Consider the following 22,370-nt stretch of genomic DNA (forward strand, 5'->3'; position numbering starts at 1 on the left):
ACTGTCATTTTTGTGTTGACAGTACCACCATTTGGCATGAGGTACTGCCAACTGCTAGACATACTTGGCTTCTGGGTGATCCAGGGGTTTGTCCAGAGCTTTACCAACTCAGTACAACTTCTGGGTGCCAATGTAAACTTTTGTGAGGGGAACACCATCCTTCGAATGCAGCTGCATCTTCACAGGCAGTTATGCTCACCAGCAGTTAGGTCAATCTTCCAGTATGTGTAGTATCAAAGTGGTTACCCCAGTGACCATCAGAATACAGTGAACATCCACTGAAATACTTTTTCGAGCCTGGTCAAGTGCTATGTTCATTGTGTCAAAGTGTGCAATTTGTAGCTTGTAGCCGGTGTCAGAGATCCCTTCGTTTTTAACCTTTTTATATAGTGATTTATAATTGCAGTGGAAACAAATGAGACGGTTTTTCAACATGTAGTGTAGCATAATTTAATTTTGAATATCATTGATGCATGTTATTTTATTTGATATGTAAAGCTGATAATATTAAAGTGGAGTACACTTGTAAGAGTTACACTATATGGGTTGAATTTCATAGTATTATTCCCTCCTTCACTTCGCTTGCTATTCACATTTCACATTTTGGGGTACTTGGCATTGTCACTTCATTGTGCAGTACATTACATTTGGGCATTACACGACCACAGTGAAGCAGGACGCATGATAAACAACGTGAGCACACAAATGTTTAAAAGCTGTACATTGAGAGGACCATACCTGCATAGTATCTGCATAATGGCCTGAATTTTCACATGAGTTTGATTGCTGGGGATGATATCTAGCTCCTGTGTGTGTGTGTGTGTGTGTGTGTGTGTGTGTGTGTGTGTGTGTGTGTGTTTGTGTTTTTCCCCCCCTCAAGAAAATATGAGCTAGAGTTGATGAAGTTCCTATGCTGGTAGGATCATTTTGATTTTTTGTCATGATGCTAATGTTAGGAAGAAATGAATGTGAAGCTTGGCAGGCAGCATTAATTAATTCTATAGTTACAAAGTTTGTGTTTGAAAGTCCCATGTTATTTAGATGATTTTATTTCAAATTATCACCAGCCTGTGACAGTATTTCACTTTCCAACATATATATGTAATTACTAGAGTCTAGTTTTCCATGCAGATACATGTTGCATGAATTTTTTCATGTTTAGCCATTTTGGGGAGGGTGTAAATGTATCCTTTGAAGATTGCGTGAATTGAGACACTATAATGCTTATTATATCCTATCATGGTTTTGCAATTACATACATGATATCTTCTTTTATTGTTTTTTTTTTTTAAATAGGAAAACCAAAAGTGCAGAACATGAGTAATTTTGCAAATTTGTTACAGTCTGTAAACTTCATAATGAGATCAGTTGCCCTAGTTCTGTATGGTAGATGTCGGCAGAAGTCAATATACATTGTGGCAATAAATTTAAATTGGAAAAAGATCCTATTGTTGTTATATGTTGCTGCCCCCTGTGTGATGAAGGATGGGAAAGGAATTAAAATATTTTGTCCTAACCTAAGGTGTGTTATATGCTTAGCCCATGCTCTACATCTTATAGCTAAAATGGTAGTCTAAAATTTCACTGTGTGAATACAGTGATACAAACTGTGTAAATGGATGCCCAAAACACAGAGGGTCAATATTGCTGACAGAATTAATTAAGTCATATGCTGATTGTTTTTCCAATTAAAGGTATTCTGAAACACCTGTTCATGTTGCTGGATTTAGAGATATACTGCCAGATATAGCTTTGCCACCAAAACCTGTTTTAACCAGGTGGGGTACCTGGATAAATGCTGCCATATAGTATTGTGATAATTTTGATTAAATTGTCAGTAAGAGAACAAGAATCCCTAAAGATCTATTGAAGTTGACATCTCCTTGTTTCATTGTATTGAAAAGCCTTAAGAGCCTGCTTCCAAGGTGTTTTTCTTCATTTTCGGGCTGTACATTTTCGAAGCCCTTACTTCAGCTTGCTTTAAAGATTTGCAAGTGGTGTTCAAGAAAACAGCTTTGAAGCAAGACCAGATTTACATCAAGCCAAATTTAGCATATTTTCCTTTGGCAATAACAAAGTTGTAAGCTGTAGGTGGAGTCTCAGACAGTTACTGAAAAGGTTACTCCTGTCACTTCTTGTGACACAGAAAAGTGATTTTCTGTGTAAAAAAAATCTTCTGTCTGGTAAATGCATGGAAGTAAGTGAGGAAAAGTGGGAGAAATTGGTTACTTTGTACTGTTTTAGAAGAAAGTAAAAATAAATATTGAATTGAATATTTTATTATTTTGCTACCTTATTGTGCATGTTTAATGATATGATATTGTGTGAATACATGCATTTTTCACAGTTTGATAGGGCATGAAAATCTGGGGCCTAGTAATAACATTATGAGTAATTTAATGAGTAAAGGTATTAACTCACTAAATAGTTCAGGTGTTGAGTAATTGATAGACACATAAAGAAGATAGAGAAACCTACTTGCTTATAGGCAGTGTGGCATACAGTTTAATTTGCTAGGAAGTTTCCAACCCATGCACACTTACCTGCAGAGTGAAAAATTGATTGCAGAGGCAAAATTTAATAATTGTATTGATTGATCTTGATGGTTAAATTTTTTACATATGTAGTTGGAGGTAAATCATGCATTTAACCATTTCACTTCTACACTCATGTATATACAGGTGGCAGTTGCTACACGTCATATATACACTCCTGGAAATGGAAAAAAGAACACATTGACACCGGTGTGTCAGACCCACCATACTTGCTCCGGACACTGCTAGAGGGCTGTACAAGCAATGATCACACGCACGGCACAGCGGACACACCAGGAACCGCGGTGTTGGCCGTCGAATGGCGCTAGCTGCGCAGCATTTGTGCACCGCCGCCGTCGGTGTCAGCCAGTTTGCCGTGGCATACGGAGCTCCATCGCAGTCTTTAACACTGGTAGCATGCCGCGACAGCGTGGACGTGAACCGTATGTGCAGTTGACGGACTTTGAGCGAGAGCGTATAGTGGGCATGCGGGAGGCCGGGTGGACGTACCGCCGAATTGCTCAACACGTGGGGCGTGAGGTCTCCACAGTACATCGATGTTGTCGCCAGTGGTCGGCGGAAGGTGCACGTGCCCGTCGACCTGGGACCGGACCGCAGCGACGCACGGATGCACGCCAAGACCGTAAGATCGTACGCAGTGCCGTAGGGGACCGCACCGCCACTTCTCAGCAAATTAGGGACACTGTTGCTCCTGGGGTATCGGCGAGGACCATTCACAACCGTCTCCATGAAGCTGGGCTACGGTCCCGCACACCGTTAGGCCGTCTTCCGCTCATGCCCCAACATCGTGCAGCCCGCCTCCAGTGGTGTCGCGACAGGCGTGAATGGAGGGACGAATGGAGACGTGTCGTCTTCAGCGATGAGAGTCACTTCTGCCTTGGTGCCAATGATGGTCGTATGCGTGTTTGGCGCCGTGCAGGTGAGCGCCACAATCAGGACTGCATACGACCGAGGCACACAGGGCCAACACCCGGCATCATGGTGTGGGGAGCGATCTCCTACACTGGCCGTACACCACTGGTGATCGTCGAGGGGACACTGAATAGTGCACGGTACATCCAAACCGTCATCGAACCCATCGTTCTACCATTCCTAGACCGGCAAGGGAACTTGCTGTTCCAACAGGACAATGCACGTCCGCATGTATCCCGTGCCACCCAACGTGCTCTAGAAGGTGTAAGTCAACTACCCTGGCCAGCAAGATCTCCAGATCTGTCCCCCATTGAGCATGTTTGGGACTGGATGAAGCGTCGTCTCACGCGGTCTGCACGTCTAGCACGAACGCTGGTCCAACTGAGGCGCCAGGTGGAAATGGCATGGCAAGCCGTTCCACAGGACTACATCCAGCATCTCTACGATCGTCTCCATGGGAGAATAGCAGCCTGCATTGCTGCGAAAGGTGGATATACACTGTACTAGTGCCTACATTGTGCGTGCTCTGTTGCCTGTGTCTATGTGCCTGTGGTTCTGTCAGTGTGATCATGTGATGTATCTGACCCCAGGAATGTGTCAATAAAGTTTCCCCTTCCTGGGACAATGAATTCACGGTGTTCTTATTTCAATTTCCAGGAGTGTATATATATATATATATATATATATATATATATATATATATATATATATATATATATATATATATATATATATATATATATGTCTGCTTGTGTCTGTATGTGTGGATGGATATGTGTGTGTGTGCGAGTGTATACCTGTCCTTTTTTCCCCCTAAGGTAAGTCTTTCCGCTCCCAGGATTGGAATGACTCCTTACCCTCTCCCTTAAAACCCACTTCCTTTCGTCTTTCCCTCTCCTTCCCTCTTTCCTGATGAGGCAACAGTTTGTTGCGAAAGCTTGAATTTTGTGTGTATGTTTGTGTTTGTTTTTGTGTCTATCGACCTGCCAGCGCTTTCGTTCGGTAAGTCACCTCATCTTTGTTTTTTTTAATATATATATATATATATATATATATATATATATATATATATATATATATATATATATTCAGTTTCATATGCTACACTTGTCTTACATTGGTTTCTTATATATCTTTGCCCTGATGAGTACTGTTCTGCGTTAGGTGTGTTTACCTCACTCCATACCAAAAACTGCTTTGTAGTACTGTGTTATTCATGGTTGTTCATGTGCTTCAGTGTACACATTGGCATCTTTGTCTTACATTGTTATTAGTGAAAGAGAGGTTTCAGCATTAAATGAGCTATCTAGCGTATTGGGGAGTGAAGGTGAAGATCATAGTTTTAATAATGTAGACAGTGATATAAGTAATAATGAAGCTCCAGCACTTTTTTATTCTGGTAATGCATGCATATATGAGAGTTCATATTAATTTGTTCCATCCATACCTGGAGGAAAATAAAAGCATCAAAGATATTTCTGCATTTTTTTTAAGAAACCAGTTGGCTTCAAAATGAAGGAAGGATGGAAGATATCAATTTTCAGACTGTAATGTCACTTTATATATTTTAATTGTTTCCAGAAGTAGCCCTATGTAGATGAAACTATAAGTAACTGTTCTTGTAAAACAGTAAAAATAAATATGTGTGAGTTACATTTATATGCCCATGAGTTTAATTGCTTATTCATGACCTAAACAGAGAATAAAGGGGGGGGGGGGGGGGGGGAGTCTGCAAGAAATTGGTGTACAAAGCATGAGTTCAACAGTTAATACCATGGTCAATAGTGGGAATAGTTTAGCATTACAGATTTAAATGATCTGATACAAGAATGTACGGATATTGTTGTGTCGGGTATATTGCTCCATATGCTATAACAGGACACTGTGCACTGTGATAAACAATTTTTTTTTGCAGTGTGGAAAGTCCTGTGACAGAAGCTGTCTCTGAAACCATTCAAATTGGAGGTAGTGCAGAAGCTCAGTGATGATGACAAAGACAAGCATTTTGAGTTTTGTTTGCAGTTGCAACAATTGAATGAGGATGGGTTTGGTATTGTTGATCGCTTAATTTTTAGCGATAAAGCCACTTTACACACCAGTGGGAAAGTGAACAGGCATAATTTTCAAAATTTGGATACAAAGCATACACAATACACACAAATGCACTGAATTTGAGTGTGATCTCCCAAAGGTAAATGTTTTTTGTGCCTTGTCACGTCGAAAACTGTACGGGCCATTCTTCTTCGCGGAGAGAATTGTCCCTGGATATTCCTACTTGGACATGTTGCTGGTATGGCTGATGCCTCAAATGCAATCAGACTCTCTGTCAATCTTTCAGCAGGATGGGGCTCCACCCATTTTTCATCGTGAAGTTTGTGGGTACCTGAAGACAGAGTTGCCGCATCGATGGATTGGCTGTTCTACAGAAGGGCACAGCTATTTTATGAAATGGCCTCCCCAATCACCAGATCTCACTCCGTGTGACTTTTTTCTGTGGGGACACATTAAAGATCGGATGTATGTACTGCCTCTACCGTGTAATGTAGCAGAGCTCCAGGAGAGAAAATGGGAAGTGTCTGCAACAGTTGACAATGCCATGCTGGGACAGGTATGGCAAGAATTTGATTACAGTATTGACGTCTGCCAGGTCACTCATGGTTCGCATATCAAATGGTAAAAAAACTTTCAGAGTATCTCTTCAAAATGCAATATGTATGACATCTGTACAATGTTTAGTTCTTGTGCAATAAATAATTGAAAGTGTTCCTGGACTCTATGTACACCCTGTAGTGCTTCAATTTACTTTGTACAATCCAGTTTTTAAAAAAAGCAATCATCAATACTTAATGTCAAATGAATTTCAAATCTCCCTCCACCTGCTTTGAGCAGTCAGCCAGCAGCTGGCACGTCATTTTTAAAGTGCTGATGATGCAAGAGTGACAGTTCATGCATTCATTTGTTCATTCACATATCATGTTCTGTAAATCCCAACATGGAGGAGAGCCTTCAGGGGTGTGAAATGGGTCTAGTTATACATTAACAGGCAAAAGCAACCTCTGATGACTACAAACCAAATAATGTGTCCCAGTCAGCACGAAATAAATGAGCTTTATTTATACTCAAACTGAACACAACAAAATAGTCATTTGGACTTGAATACAAACCACTTTATTCCAATCCACTGACATTGCACTGGAGGAATTCATACGATAGTGACATACGATGGTGATGTTGATGTGGCAGTATTGGTGGAGACTGTTAGAGCTTGAAGATGGTCCAGGAGTGATGTCCAATTGAGGCAGAAGCTCATAGACAGTAGGAGATAGACATGTCTGTGTGGGTGAGATGGATCCCTTACATGGGCCAATAACACAGACAGCAGAGTAGGGAGTGACAGTGAGTTGCACACCTCAGATGGGCCGCAGGTGGAGCCGATGGTGGGTGCAGTATAGAGAACTGGGACGAGATGCCAAGTAATATCTTGGCTGCAGTGTGGAGTAAAGGCATCAGTGGCCATTATGGAGAATTCAGGGCATGGCTCAGAACAAAGCCATCAGCAGCCAGTATTATGAACACTCACAGGACACAGAGTGAAGACTCATTCACATGTCTGCACATATGACAGCACTGGGCAACAAGGGCCCTGATTGAGGGATGGGCAATAACAATTTGCGCTATGGCCTGGAGAGCACTAATTGTGGTGTCCCTTGCACCTCCAGTGGTGAGACATGCACCATGTATTACTGTGTCAGTTGTCAAAGATGTGGCTGACAACAAACACGATTTGATAATGTTTGGTATTATAGGGTTTACGCTGCATATCTGCGATTGTGTTGCCAGTGGTCTGGATAGATGGCAGCTTGCAGTACATGTCTGTTTTTCATACTAGTGTATCCCAGGGGGATACTATATATGCCAACTAACAAAGTATGATTAGCTGTAATCTACTCAAACTGATAATTATGGTAATTCTGTCAAATTAATTCCTATATTGATGTTAGAAGAGAAGCAGCTACTCAGAAAAGGTCACCACCCCATACTACTAGGGACCTGTTACTATGTAATACATCAAACAAAGCATTTATGTAACTTTGCACTAACGATTGTCAGCTGTCTGTATACTGCCAATGTCAAGATCTGTCTAATACAATTATCTGAGTTATGTAGAATTACATTCTTGAGTCCAATTTTTCTGATAAATTGTTGGAATAGTCATTAATGCAGGATTCTTTTACTTTGTTCTTAAATAACTGGGAATGTTCAGTTTTTGCCTGATAACCATTGACAACCTTTTCTAGACATTTGCATGAGAATATGAAACTTACTTCTGAAGACTTAAACCTTAGAATTGGGTGGCATAGTCCCCTTAAGGTCATACAAGACAGAAGGTCATTCAGAGGTAGAGAGACAGTACAGTCTTTGAATGTACTTAAAAACATTCAAAAATGAAAGGCATCAGTACCTCTAGTTTGAGAGATGCTCCACAGCTAGAAGTTTCTATCAAGGCGGCTTATTCACCTGTTGATGATTCCCCCAGTATGCATGTGGAGAACATGGCACTGCAGAATAAAATGGTTGGTTATAATATTTGTCAAAACGTAAGGAGAAAATTAACAAAGGGAGGTTTCTAAATAACAAAACATCCATAACCTATCCAACTTGTGCACTATTTTATCTTCATGAAACCCACAAACAGTGTTGGCTACTTTGATGCATATTTATGATTGTGTTAATGTGCTTGGAAGTTCTTAACAGAATATATCTGTTGTTGTTATTACTCTCGATGATGATGATGATGATGATTATTATTATTATTATTATTATTATTATTATTCTTTCTTTTCTCAGACGTTATGTCTGGTCAAAAATGGAAAGTGACACGGATCTTGATCAAGCGTGACTTCCTTTTAACTGTACGGTATATGTTACATTGCATTTAGGAACTTTCGGGTAATTGAACATGTATCAATAATTACAGATAGTTGTATATATAAGTTTGGATGTAGCTGTATTGCATTGATGTATTGGTGGATATTTTGTGGTATGACTCCTGTAGTTGATAGTATAATTGATGATATTAATATAATAGAGGGAAACATTCCACATGGGGAAAAATATATCTGTGTCTGTATATGTGTGGATGGATATGTGTGTGTGTGCGAGTGTATACCCGTCCTTTTTTCCCCCAAGGTAAGTCTTTCCGCTCCCGGGATTGGAATGACTCCTTACCCTCTCCCTTAAAACCCACATCCTTTCGTCTTTCCCTCTCCTTCCCTCTTTCCTGATGAGGCAACAGTTTGTTGCAAAATCCTGAATTTTGTGTGTATGTTTGTGTTTGTTTGTGTGTCTATCGACCTGCCAGCGCTTTTGTTTGGTAAGTCACATCATCTTTGTTTTAGATATATGATAGTATAATTGGTATGATGTCAACTTTATCCTGATGCCACATGTCCTTGACTTCCTCAGCCAGTTGGATATATTTTGCAATTTTTTCTCCTGTTTTCTTCTGTATATTTGTTGTATTGGGTATGGATATTTCGATTAGTTGTGTTAATTTCTTCTTTTTATTGGTGAGTATGATGTCAGGTTTGTTATGTGGTGTTGTTTTATCTGTTATAATGGTTCTGTTCCAGTATGATTATTATTATTATTATTATTATTATTATTACTACTACTATTTGGGGTCCATAATCCTAATTTACATAAATTGCTTCTGGTAGTGCTCATTTCTGCCATTCACATGGCTATGATATTTCATTTTCTTCATTTGATTGTTTATAAAAGTAATAGAATGTTTTTGATAGTTGCATATTTACATTGACCAATGTTGTATTTTGTAACAGGTGAACCATATGCTGAATCATCTAAACAGGAAAAATTTTTTAAACCCGGCAGGTGGCCCACAGATCACAATGCATCAGGTATATTTTCACTACATCTACGCTGTGGTCACGGTTGCATTTAGTAAATACAGATGGAGTAATGCTGTGAACTTTGCTTTGTATAGCCTTCAGCCTACATTTTTCTCAAATTCAGTCAAATATTATTTATACTTCATAGTTGCTTTATTTGCTTTTTTCATAATGAGAATATTACAAACAAAAGAATGTAAAGTTTGGTCACCAGCATCAATTAATTCTTTAACTTCAAAGTTCATGTGTGAAAGTCCCTTGTTATTTAGATGATTTTATTTCAGATCATCACCAATCTGTAAGAGTTATTCACTTTCTGAGGCAGATTTGTAATAACTAGAGTCCAGATTTACATGTAAATGCGCGTTGTATGAATTTTTGCATGTGTGGCCATTTGGGAGATAAATGCATATCTTGAAGATTGCCATGAAATGAGACATTTATAATGTTTATTATATCACTTTTGTGAGCTTTGTGTATACTTTCTAATAACATGCATGATAGAATCTTTTATTGATTTATTCATATGACCTGTGGCAAAAGTGCAGAACATGAGTAATTGTGCAAGTATGTTACAGTCTGTGAACTTCATAGTCGGCTTGAGTGCCCTACTTCAGCTCGGTAGATGTCGGTAGAAGTCAGTGTACTCTGTGCCAATAAATTGAGAACAAATCCTGTATTTGTTATGTGATGCTGCCCCATATGTGACGAAGGCTGGGAAAGTAATGAAAATATTTTATCCTAACCTAAAGTACATTATGTGTTGGGTTCATGCACTACATCTTGTAGCTGAAATGGTGGACTAAAATTTCACATTGTGAATATGCTGATATAAACAAGATAAATAGGTGCACAAATTAGAAAGGTTGACATTGCTGACAATATTAATTAAGGCATATCCTGCCTTATTTCCAATTGAAGGTATTCTTAAAATCTCCTGTCCATGTTGCTGCATTTAGTGATGCGTTCTCAGATTTAGCTTTGCTATAGAAACCTACTTTAACGAGATAGGGTACCAGGATAAATGCTGCCATCTTTTAGTGTGGTAATTTTGATTAAGTTGGCAGTAAGAAACATTGAATTCCTACAGATCTATTGGAGTTGACATCTCTTTGCTCCATTCTGTTGAAAATCCTTAATGTACTGCAACCTAGGTTTTTTCATTCACTTTTAGGCTGTAGACTTTCGAAGTCGTTAATGCAATTTGCAATAAAGATGGGAAAGTGACAGTCAAGAAAACAGATTTGAAGCAAAGCAAGCTTTACATCAAATCAAATTTTGCACATTTTCCTTCAGCAATAACAAAGTTTTTAGCCACAGGTGGAATCTGCCATTATCCTATGAAGCAGTGGGTGTTGCAACTAATAAGAAGACACAAAGATATTAGATCAAATCCTGATTTTGAGCTTATGAAGATGACAAAAAATAGTTTGTGGCAGAAATTTAAAAAAGCTCTCAACTTAATCATACTTCATTCATAATTTCTTCGCCTGGGTATACACCTGTCACTTCTTGTAACACAGAAAGGTCATTTTATGGGTAACTAAATGTTCTGATGGTAAATGCTTGAGTGGAAGAGAAGAAAAGTGGGATAAATTGGTGATTGTGTACTGTTTCAGAAGAAAGTAGAAATAAATATAGAACTGATACTGCATACTTTTATTGTTTTGCTGTGTTATTGTGCATGTTTACTAATATGGTATTGTATGAATGCATGTAAGTTTTATGATGTAATAGTGCATGAAAATCTGGGCCTTGGTAATAACATTGTCAGCAAATTAATAACTAAAGGTATTAACTCACTAAATAGTTCAGGTGCTGAGTCATTGATAGACACACAAAGGAGGCAGGGAACCCTGCTAGCCTTCAGATGGAGTCTTACACACAGTTCGGTCTGCTAGGAAGTTTCAAAACTATGCACAATCACCTGCAGAGTGAAAAACAGATTCTGAATGCAAAATTCAATAATTGCCTTGATTGATCTTAATTGTTACAGTTTTTACATATTTTGCTAAAGCATAACCTAGTAGAATTTGCCAAAACACGAGGAGGAAATGGACAAAATTTCTAAGTAACACAGCATCTATAACCTTCCTGAGTGATGAACTACTTTATCTTCAGAAAAGCCACTAACAGTTTTAGCTACTACAAAGCATATTTGTATATGATGATGGTCGTGGTGGTGGTGGAAATTTTGACTTTGGGTTCATAATCTTGATTTACATAAAAATCACCAGGTAGTGCTTATTTCTGTCTGTCACATGACTACGATATTTCATTCTCTTCATTTCCTTTGTCTACAAAAGAAAAGAATGTGTTCCTAGTTGTGCAATTACTCTGACCAATGTTGCATTTTTAACAGTTGAGCCATATGCTGAATTATCTAGAGAGAGGAAATTTGTTAAACCTAGTAGGTGGCCCAGATATCACAATGAATCAGGTATATATTCACTACACCTATGCTTTAGTCATGGTTGCAATTAGTTTTTCAGTAGGTGATTTCTGTAAATATTGACAGGTTAATGCTGTAAGCTTGGCTTTGTCTCAATTGCAACTACTATTTTGCTCAAATGCAGTGAAATATTATTTATACTTCTTACAAGGGAACATCATCAACTTGACACTGTATTCTCTTGAGAAAAACACATGAGCTGGCTATCAGCCCTAGCAATTGATCTTGTGCAGAACTTTGGCCCATTATGCAAATACTATGAAGGCATGGCCATCTCAACATGCAGCTTTTAAAAGTTTGTGTGCTTAGGTTGTTTGTCACACATGCTACTTCACTGTGGTCATGTAATGCCCTAACACAAGGTACTGTGCACCTAGTTTAGTAAGAGGTTTATGTTCATGATGTCAGCAAACTTGAAAGCTTTTATGTGACTCTTCTGGGTGCAGTATGGAATGATGGCTAAACTGTTTAATATAAACGTCAGAGAACTAGAAATCTTGAAACTCGTAATTGGTAAGCATCGATATTTGTTTTTATTGGGTGAACTTCTATACACTGTAAACTGAGCACCTTATGCTTACTTTGTGCTTTTCCTTATATCATTCATAGACAATTGTATGGATGAAGACATTTTAAATATAGAAGAAAATAATGGATTGACTTGGGCTGCATGTGTATAAGGGTATGAAGATGGCATTAATGGGGAAGCTGCCATTTCCCCACAGTTACATTTGTCAAACACTTTCATTGCTTCATCAAGCATGCAATCAAGGACTTCAATGATGGTGAGGGCTGCTTTGACAATGTAAAATCTTTGAATACGACTTTCCTTGTGTCTATAGGAGTGAAGTATTTGCAGCCGGCTGTTGCTTTTTGGAAAGTTGGAAATAAGGGGAATCCATCTTCCAAGACCATCATGAAGAGTTTTAAATTGTTAAAACAGAAAAGGAATCTGTTTGGAATATATACATTGAAAACCATGGTACTCATCACCAAAGGCCTGCAAAATTAAATACAATCTGTTTAGATAAATTTAACAATGCATACAGCGATAAGTTCGTGGTCCACAACATAAACATACAGCAGTAGGGTGTTCAAGATGCAGTGTAGGTTGGTGTAAGTAATTTCAAGGCATCTCCTGCGTAGGTTTTCATCCCCCAAAAGAAATACAGTATTCTGTCATGAAAGGTAAACTATATTACGACGACAAAAACCTATGTAATGAGGCAGCCATAATTATTACCTATGAAAAATGTGTCACCGACACCAGAGCTGTTGTGGAACTGGTCAGTAAACAGAATGTTTATGATATGGATCAGAGAGTATTTAATTTAGAAATGATATCTGGTTAAACTCTTGTGAAAAAGGGGACAAAAAATGTTGTCACAGTTGTGCAGTAAATCAGTAACACGACTCATAGCTACACAATAACACCAACAATACCTGCAGATGTACATGTACAGTTACCTCCGTTTGTTGTTTTAAAAGAGATGACTGAATTGTTTGGGCCACGTATCAAACAAAATTTGTTTTACACGGACAATTTTGTGACTGTTGCCTCATCTTGTAGGGAAGTGAACAAGAAACACTTACAGAAGTGACGAGAAGAGGTGTTTTGTAAAATCATCTGAGAGGATAACAGATCACTTTTAATAGTGGATTCATTTTCTGGTCACAAAAGTAGGTCAGTTCTTGAAGGGCACGGAGTAGAAGACACCATCATTTCTATATTTACAATACCACCCTTTGACACCAGATACTGCTAACCTCTAGACGTTTGTGGCTTCTGCATGTTCAAGGGATTTGTCCGTAGGTTTAGTAACTCCGTACATCTTCTGGGTGTCAATGTAAACTTCTGTGAGTGGAACACCATCCTGCAAATGCAGTTGCTTCTTCAGAGGTAGTTACACACACCAGTGTTTAGGTGAGTCTTCCAGTGTGCTTAGTATCAAAGTGGTTACACCAGCGACCAGTCAGAATACTGTGAACATCCAGTGAAATACTGTTTTGATGCTGGTCACATGCTGTGTTCCTTGTTACGTCCAGAGCAACAAAGCAGGAAAGGCTGTGAGAAAATTTTTAGAATTCCAGGAACTTTTCATTGTTTTAATTCACAATGAAATTTTTGTAATTTTGACTGGTAAGACCCAGTACTGTAACAAAGGGCTTACTGTTTTTCACTACTGCAGAATAATACTGCAAAAATAAAACATGAACAAGAGAAAAAAACGAAAAGAAAGCTTAAGTTGTAAAGGAAATGCGCCGTATACGACAACAGAACACAGTGCTCCTACAAGTGTCCCTCTACAGCAAAATGTGTCAAACGCCTTAATAAGACTATGCAATGCTTGATAACAACAAGTAGTATCCGATGAGCATGATGTCACAACAAGCAAGCTCCTACGCATCGCAGTTGAGTTGTGTACGAGTAGTACCTTCTCATGATTCTCATGATTCTGGCTACAGAAGTGTGTCTGTATAGGCAGTCGCAGCAAGCAGCCAGATGCTACTTGGAAAAAATTTACTGGTGCTCCCAAGCTGCCAGATGCACGCATGCGTAACAGGCCCAGATTTAGGGGGTGGGGGTCTAACTGGGGTATTGTACCCAGGGTGGGGGGGGGGGGGGGGGGGGGCGGCTGCCAAATTCATACTCTTGAGGAAAAAAACCTTGTTTCACAAAGTTCCTAGCATCCAGCGCACATTGGTCTAGCGATTATTCATATGACTTTGAAACGCATCCCTGTTGGTTTTTGAACATTTTTTAACACAATCTAAGTTGATCTCTGAATGAATCATAAGTTGATTTTTGAATGCATGCATAGTGGACATGATGCCTCTGCCAGGGGAATCCCTGTCACATCTAGAAATAAACTTTCCTGCAGACAAAAGGGGCCAGGGCTGTATGAGCTGAGCAGAATAAAGCCAAATGGGTCAATGCCAATCGCTGTTTATGTAGTTGACCGGGTTTGCAAGTGATCAACATTGTTATAATTACTAGTGAAATCTGTGGATTCAGACTACCAGAATGGAAATAAACGACTTACAGGAATAACAAGTAAGAAAGATTATGTATTACCTTCTTGTTGCATCCAAGAAAATGAAATTTTGACAGAAGCTTTTTGACCAGACCACAACACTAGTAAGGGCCAGTTGTACAGTCCCTGGCTAGCAGCCGCTTAAGTTATATTCTAGAAGTAGCACAGAAAACGCATTGTACGAACATGTAATAATGCGGAATTGGAGAATAAGTTTTGACACTGGAAAGAAAGTTACAGAATTATTGATAACAAGATTGTTAATTAGAATGAGGAAGGAGATGAAATGGGGACATCACACAAATTATGGAAGAATATAATGATTCCAAATTTATATAAAAATTTTGTACTACTATTATTCCATCTCGTGCTTGAGAAGCTAGAGCATGTGAGTGAACTGTGAAACAATTTCCTAACATAAAGATTTTTGCTTGTAATAGGCCTAATATGCATTATAAAAATGACCAATTGCACCAAAAGAATCTCGTTGATTTGGTGTGTGTTACATCTGCTGCAATATTTGGCAGCCCTATTTCATTTTATATAACAGACAGTGACAAAATTCATGTAATGAGATCGAGAAACCACACCAGTCTCGGGTACTGCTTGTATTAACAGCTTATTCAGTATTAGAGAATGAAATTTCGTTTTTTCATGTAGCAAAATGTTTGATGAATTTTGATGAGGTAACAGATCCTTTCCCAGAAACGAAAGCATGCCATGTAAAGCTGTAGCAAGATTATAGAGAAAAAAAAAAATGACGGGACTTAAAGATTGAAGAAATGTGTACTGTCTTGCTTGTCTTTGCTGGTTCTTAATTTTATGTTACACAAAATAGCAAGTTGTTGGCTAATAGGCAACAAAGTGTGCAAATTTTCTGAAGAGTTCTTGTTCTCCTAGTTACAAATAATCCCATCCAGTATTAATTGTGAGTTTGTTTTAAGAGGAGCAGGATATCAAACTGGCTGACTGGGAACAGGAGAGGCACCACAGGACATTTTAATTTCCACTGTCCTGAATTTAGTTTGATGGCATGCATTACAAAATATTACACATTTGAATTTCACAGAGCGAAATACAGTGACATGTGATAGAACAGTGCTGTATGAAGAGGTGTGGCACTGTACACTTATGACCAAATAACATGTCTTACATTTCCTGAGAGACATATTTTTTATGTGTCAGACACTTCAGAAAGATGTGGACTACAAAATGAACATATTTTTTTGAATAGTCAATTTTTAAATTTTTTGGTGTTGTACCTCAAACGCTCAGTGGCGAGGAGGAGGGGGTGGCGGGGGGGGGGGGGGGGGGGGGAGAGGAGAGGGGGAGGCGGCGTCACCATATGGTATTTACCCGGCCCATAAATATTGCAGATTTGGCGCTAATGCACAGAGCAGTCTGAGTTGTAGTGGGGAGGTGGGTAGTCTCCATGTGAGCTGTATTTGCGTTTAGTGATTTTGCTGTTTACTCTTCATTTAATACTCTCATGTCAAATGAAAACAAAACAGATTTCTGTGGCCAGAAGCTATCAAGTGAATTAAAATACATTCACATAATTACGGAAGGCTAAAATATGTTATTAGTTTCAGATTTTACTTTATTTCCACCTTTCTGACAGTCAAGCATTAATCGCCTTGCAGAACAATGAAGTTATTTTTGTTCATTTGCTAAAGAAATTTGGCTTTTATTAATCTTTTCCCCTGAGGCAGTCAATTTATTTGAAACGAAGTGTTTAATTCCACACTATTGGCTTGTTTCAACTGTTCTCTGCATTTCGAGTGCATGTTTTCATCTTCTAACATGTGTGGCATTATGCCATAATAAAGAACCAAACATAAGATAATACAGTAGTGGTATTCCAAGAAAATTTACGTCCAAATCTGGACATACGAATCTGCGCTGTCAAGTCAAATTATGCATTCTAGCATGGTTCATGAAATTCTGATGCTCCTTGGAGTATCCTCTGATATCTTGTTTCTTTTATGACATAATGTAAGATCTTTCAATGTTTTACACATACAAACATTCGAGCTTCCTGCGTCATTGTAGCTGCGCAAGCGTAGTGATGCCTATTACCTGGCACTCTCTGGCGACCGCTGAAACAAACCTGTTTCTAACAAGTCGCGGGAAAATATTGTGAATGGTTGTTTGAAAAGCGTTACTTTCAAAGTAAATTTCCTTTTACGCAGGATGAACTGTGTGCGCGAATCTACAATGAATTTCTTAGATCACAGAGCGATTGACTCTCAATTTAAAATCAACTCTTTGAGGACGACCATTTAGAAGAATTGTGCGCCCAGAAAATCAAACATTTATGTTGTTGTTAAAAATTTTACTGGCACATTTGTGCAATTTATCTTAAATGTAACACATGTGACAATGATCAACATTATGCGTGAAAACTTAGCTTATCTTGCAGCTTATTAATCTTAGAGACCAATATTATATGTGAAAACTTTTTTTTCTTGTTGTAACACTGTGCATATTAATTTAAACCATTAACTTTTACTGTTTTTGTGTTTGCACTACTTAACAGTCATGTTGCTATTGGCTGACTACATCATGTGTCCTATGCTCTAAATATCCGCTGTCATCAGCTGTCGAGATCACGTGACATGAGCTATGACTGGCTTCCAAAAGCGCATCACAATCTCGATTTCAATGCTTTGGAAAGTAACATTTGGTGTTTGGTGGAAATCAAATTTATACTTTAGTAATTCGAAAATATGCAGTGTACATGTAGGTGCACATCAAAGATCTTTCCGAAACTTTTTTTTTAAATTGAATTTTGTCTTCTAAAGTGCTGGTAAGTTCTACACTGGTGCATAAAACCATAACAATTCAAACGATTGATAAGTTTTACAGTTATGAGGAAACATATACTGTCACTTTACACAGAAAAGGTGTATTTTCACCTGGAAGAAAGTGTATTTTTAACTGGGGAATCCGGGAAAAATCCAGGATTTTTTTTTCCCTTGGCCACGTATACACCCTGGACAATGTTACAGCAGTGCCGCCTATGTGAGGAGGACATAAGCACTGCATCTGACTGGTGATGGCCCAGTTTAATAGCAGCTTCAAGATCAGCGACTTCTATAGCAGTGTCGACACTAGTCATTTTGCTTATACTCTCTGTGCAGTACGGACTTGAGATTATCTATACTGAAGAAGAGTGATTATTTCGTATGTTGCCCTTGGCATGCAACACACCTGTGTAATTTTCAAAGTTAAGTATTGTAATTTTCTTATTGTAATAAAACTCATTAATATTACTTTTTGATTGTTTTTCTAGCAAACTGAGTATGCAGGCTTCCTAGACCTACATATCTGGCTATGAGGTGAACAAATCCCATAGTGACAAACTAGAGCCTGCATGCCACAATTTTGTTCTGTCATGGGCTTCTGTGTTTTCCTGGCACCTAAATTCTCCCTTGTCTTTTCTTTGCAGGGGTCTGTTTACATGTTTTAACAGTGTTTTTTCTATTCATTGTTTTCAGGTGCATTGAAGCAATTTGCTTTGCTTGTGTGCTTATTTTTATTGCTTGCATTGTCTGTTTATTGCATTTGCCTCTTCGAAAATGAGCAACCCATCTCTCCCACCCCCTGCTCAGGTGCCTCAGATGCAAGCAATACATCCAATGCAGCTGACACATATGTTTCAGTTTCAGACACAGCAGATTACACCTCTTCTGAACACAGTAGAGCAGTTACTGGCAAATCAAGCAAATTTGGTGCAACAGGCAACAACTGTAGCTCCAGATGCCATACCACCTTTTTTACAGTTTAACGAAAAAGAGGAGGAATGGCTTGAGTGGTTGCAACAGTATGAAGCCTGCATCATTGCTCACAAAGTATCAGGTACTGTGAAACAACATTACTTTTTGTCAATGGAAGGAAATGCCATCTTTCGCCTCATTCAGAAATTGTTCCATACCACCACCCCACATGAACATTCCTATGATCAGGTTGTAGATTCGCTAACTAACTATTATGACCAATGAGTGAATGTGGTGGCAGCTAGGAATCAATTCTTTCATTGCAAGAAATGTTCAGAACAAACTTATCGTGAGTGGGTAACAATTTGCAGGGTGTGACAAGGAAATGCAAATTCAATAAATGTGATGCTTTATATTCAGATGTTATTTTGTATGAAGTGGTCGGGCACAATGTAACTGATGTCAAACTTAGAGAACAGATTTTGAATTAATCAGGTCCATCATTTCAGCACTTTGTGCAAACTCTAGATCAGTATGATTCAGGTGCCATAGTGGCCGATAAATTTGAGCAGCCACCAATTTGTCGGATTGAGTAGTCCCTTGCTCTCGACTGGCCTAATAGGCAGCAATAGCATGTGCTCGTCGGGCCATGTAAACAGCTCTCTAAACAGGTGAATGGCATTAAGTCATGCACTCAGTGCTATTCAGGGCACAGACGCCAAGACTGTCCATCCAGACAAGCACAGTGTTATACTTGTGGCAAGAAAGGTCATGTACAATCCATATGTTTGCAATGCAACAAACATAAGAATTCTGCAACAGAACAAACATAGGAATTCTGCTCACTCACATAATTCTCGTTACAAGGATCAAAAATTGCAAAGATGGGCTTTGTTGTTATCTCAATACCAGTACGAGATTGTGTATCATCTGACAGCTCAATATGGTAATGCAGACGCACTTTCACATCTTCCAATTGTCCTTGATACAGACTTTGACACTTCTGCTGCATCTTGTTGCCACATCAATGCTCAGGATTCTGAATTGCATCTATTCTTTCCTCTGAACTATATGAAAATTGCATGGGCTACAGATGCTGATTCAGATTTGAACATATTGCTAAAATACATTCGCACATCTTGGCCTCACTCATTGCATAGCATTAAGAACTCTGTAGTGCACCAGTACTTGTCACATCGGCATAGCAAGATGTGATTCTTGTTCAAAATGTCAGTGGACAGTCACGTGTGTTGATCCCCAAAGCTTTCCAAAAAGAAGTGTCGCAGTTACTTAACCAAGAACACTGGGGGATTGTTCGTATGAAACAGGTAGCGTGTTGACACTGTACTTGGCAGGGTATGGACACCAAAAAGGGGCAGATGATGTCACAGTGTCACGCATGTGTGGAAAATCAGTCCGCTCCACCACAAAAAACTCTCTTCTTGGCCTAAGTCGCAATTACCATGGAACGTGTGCACATAGACTTTGCGGGACCTTTTTGGAACATTCATTGGTTGATTTGGTAGACTCTTATAGCAAATTTCCATTTGCTGTGCCAATGAACTCAACAACATCGCATAGTGCAGTTCAAGCGTTCTCCTCTATTTTTGTCTTGAAGGTTTGCCTAAAGTCATGGTGTCGGACAACAGCCCTCAGTTCATGTCAAATGAATTTGAAACATTCTGTGAACACATGGCATACAGCATCTAACTAGTGCACTGTTCCATCCACAGTCAAACAGCAAAACGAAACATTTTGTCAGAACATTCTAGCAGCAGAAGGCCAAACTTCGCACTGCACACTCCAGGGATCAAGCATTGCAACTGTTTCTTGCCTCCTATCATTCGTGTCCACAAGATGGATCACTGTCGGCAGAATTGCTTCACAACCGCTGCCATTAGACCCTGCTCCACCGTCCTCAGCATCCACCACCAAAGGAAGGCCGCAAGTATCACTTTGCATTGCATGAAATTGTGTTTTTCAGGGTTTTTAGTGGCAAGAGACGTTGGGCATGAAGCGAGGTCCTACGTCGACTTGGCACATGAATGTATTTTGTTTCAGGCCCAGACGGATTACAGCACCAACATCACAATCAAATTCAACACAGTCATGTGCACAGTGAACCTTCTGTATCTCTTTCCCCGGATTTATGGATCCCGAGGACAGTGTGGCCACAGTAGCTGCTAGAGGATGTCATCACAACACTGCAGGATGACACCATGGAGACAGAGCCTTCACCTCCTCCACCTCCTGTTGTCCTACTGATGGAACTGGGCCCACCGACACTACAGTGCCTTTGACATCTGGGTATGAGCCTCAGGAGGTGGACACATATCCTTCTGGGCATTTTCTGAGGGACATTTCCACCAGAGCAAAGGCTGGATGGCGGGGTATGACCGGAAGTCTGACATCCCCTGCAGCCACAGCTTCCGGTCCCTCTGAGCATCCATGCTCCTGCGTCCCCTCCTGCTGTCATGCTCCCTATACTACGACGATATTCAGTCACTTGGGGGGGGGGGGGGGGGGGGAGGAATGTTATGGAAATGGCATAAATTCAAGCACCAGCATGCCAGTCATGAATGACGAACAGATAAGACTGTGACAAAAAGTCAGCCAATCGCACACTGACTAGACCTCCCTCCAGGATGACAAAGTGTCACTAGGGGCTCCTATGTGAAGAGGACAAAAGTGCTGTGATTGACCGGTGATGGCCCAGTTCAATACCATCCTCACGATTAGCAACTTCTATAGCAGTGTCAAAACTAGTCCTTTCACTTATACTCTCTATATAGCACAGACTTGAGATTATCTATACTGAAGAAGATGGATTATTTTCTATGCCGCCCTTTGCTTGCAACACATCTGTGTAATTTCTAAATTTAAGTATTGTAATTTTCTTATTGTAATAAAACTCATTAATATGACTTGTTTGATTGTTTCTCTAGTGAACTGAGTATGCAGGTTTCCTAGACACTACATTCGTTATGACGAACTGCGTGATTTCTAACAAGTAGCTGTTGTGAAAGATCCCTTTGTTTTGAAACTTGTTATATTGCAATTCAGAATTGCAGTGGACACTAATGAGAAGGTTTTTCAAGATGTAGTGTAGCGCAATTTAGTTTTTAATATCATCAGTGCGCATTATTTTCTGTGATATGTAAAGCTGATAATATTAAAGTGGAGTACACTTAGTGTTACACCATATGGGTTGCATTTCGTACTGTTATTCCCTCTTTCAATTCGCTAGCTATTCACATTTTGGGGGACTTGACGTTGTCACTTCATTGCACAGTAAATTGCGTTTGGGCATTAGGCAACTGCAGTGTACCGGAGAGTGTGACAAACAACCCGCACACCAAAATTCTTATAAGCTGTACATCTAGAAGACCATACCTGCATAGTATCAGCATAATGGCCTGAATTTTCATGAGATTAATTGCTAGGGTTGATATCTAGCTCATGTGTGGTTTTTTTCCCTCAAGAAAAATGAGGCAGAGTTTATGAAGTTCCCTTGTTAGTGGTTTCAGTTTTTTTTTTCTTCCATGATGGAAATGTTAGGAAGAAATGAATGCAAAGTGTGGCAGCCAGCATTAACTAATTCTATAACTACACAATTTGTGTTCGAAAGTCCCTTGTTATTTAGATGATTATATTTCAAATTATAACCAATCTGTGAGAATTTTTCAGTTTCCAGGGTATGTATGTAAATACTAGAGTCCGGGTTTCCATGCAAACACATGTTGCATGAATTTTTGCAAGTTTAGCTATTTTAGGGTGTAAATGCA

The 22,370-nt window shown here is 39.2% G+C and overlaps 1 protein-coding gene across 1 annotated transcript in view; it reads left to right on the forward strand.

Annotated features, from left to right (window-relative positions):
• Positions 1 to 22,370, forward strand: part of LOC126469698 (uncharacterized) — an 894,140-nt gene that overhangs the window by 540,797 nt on the left and 330,973 nt on the right. Inside the window, exon 26 of the mRNA XM_050096872.1 lies at positions 9,311 to 9,388. Coding sequence (XP_049952829.1) covers positions 9,311 to 9,388 — 78 coding nt within the window. The remainder of the gene's footprint in view (positions 1 to 9,310; positions 9,389 to 22,370) is intronic.

The sequence above is a fragment of the Schistocerca serialis genome, chromosome 3 (assembly GCF_023864345.2).
Source record: "Schistocerca serialis cubense isolate TAMUIC-IGC-003099 chromosome 3, iqSchSeri2.2, whole genome shotgun sequence".
Taxonomy (NCBI): Eukaryota; Metazoa; Arthropoda; class Insecta; order Orthoptera; family Acrididae; genus Schistocerca; species Schistocerca serialis.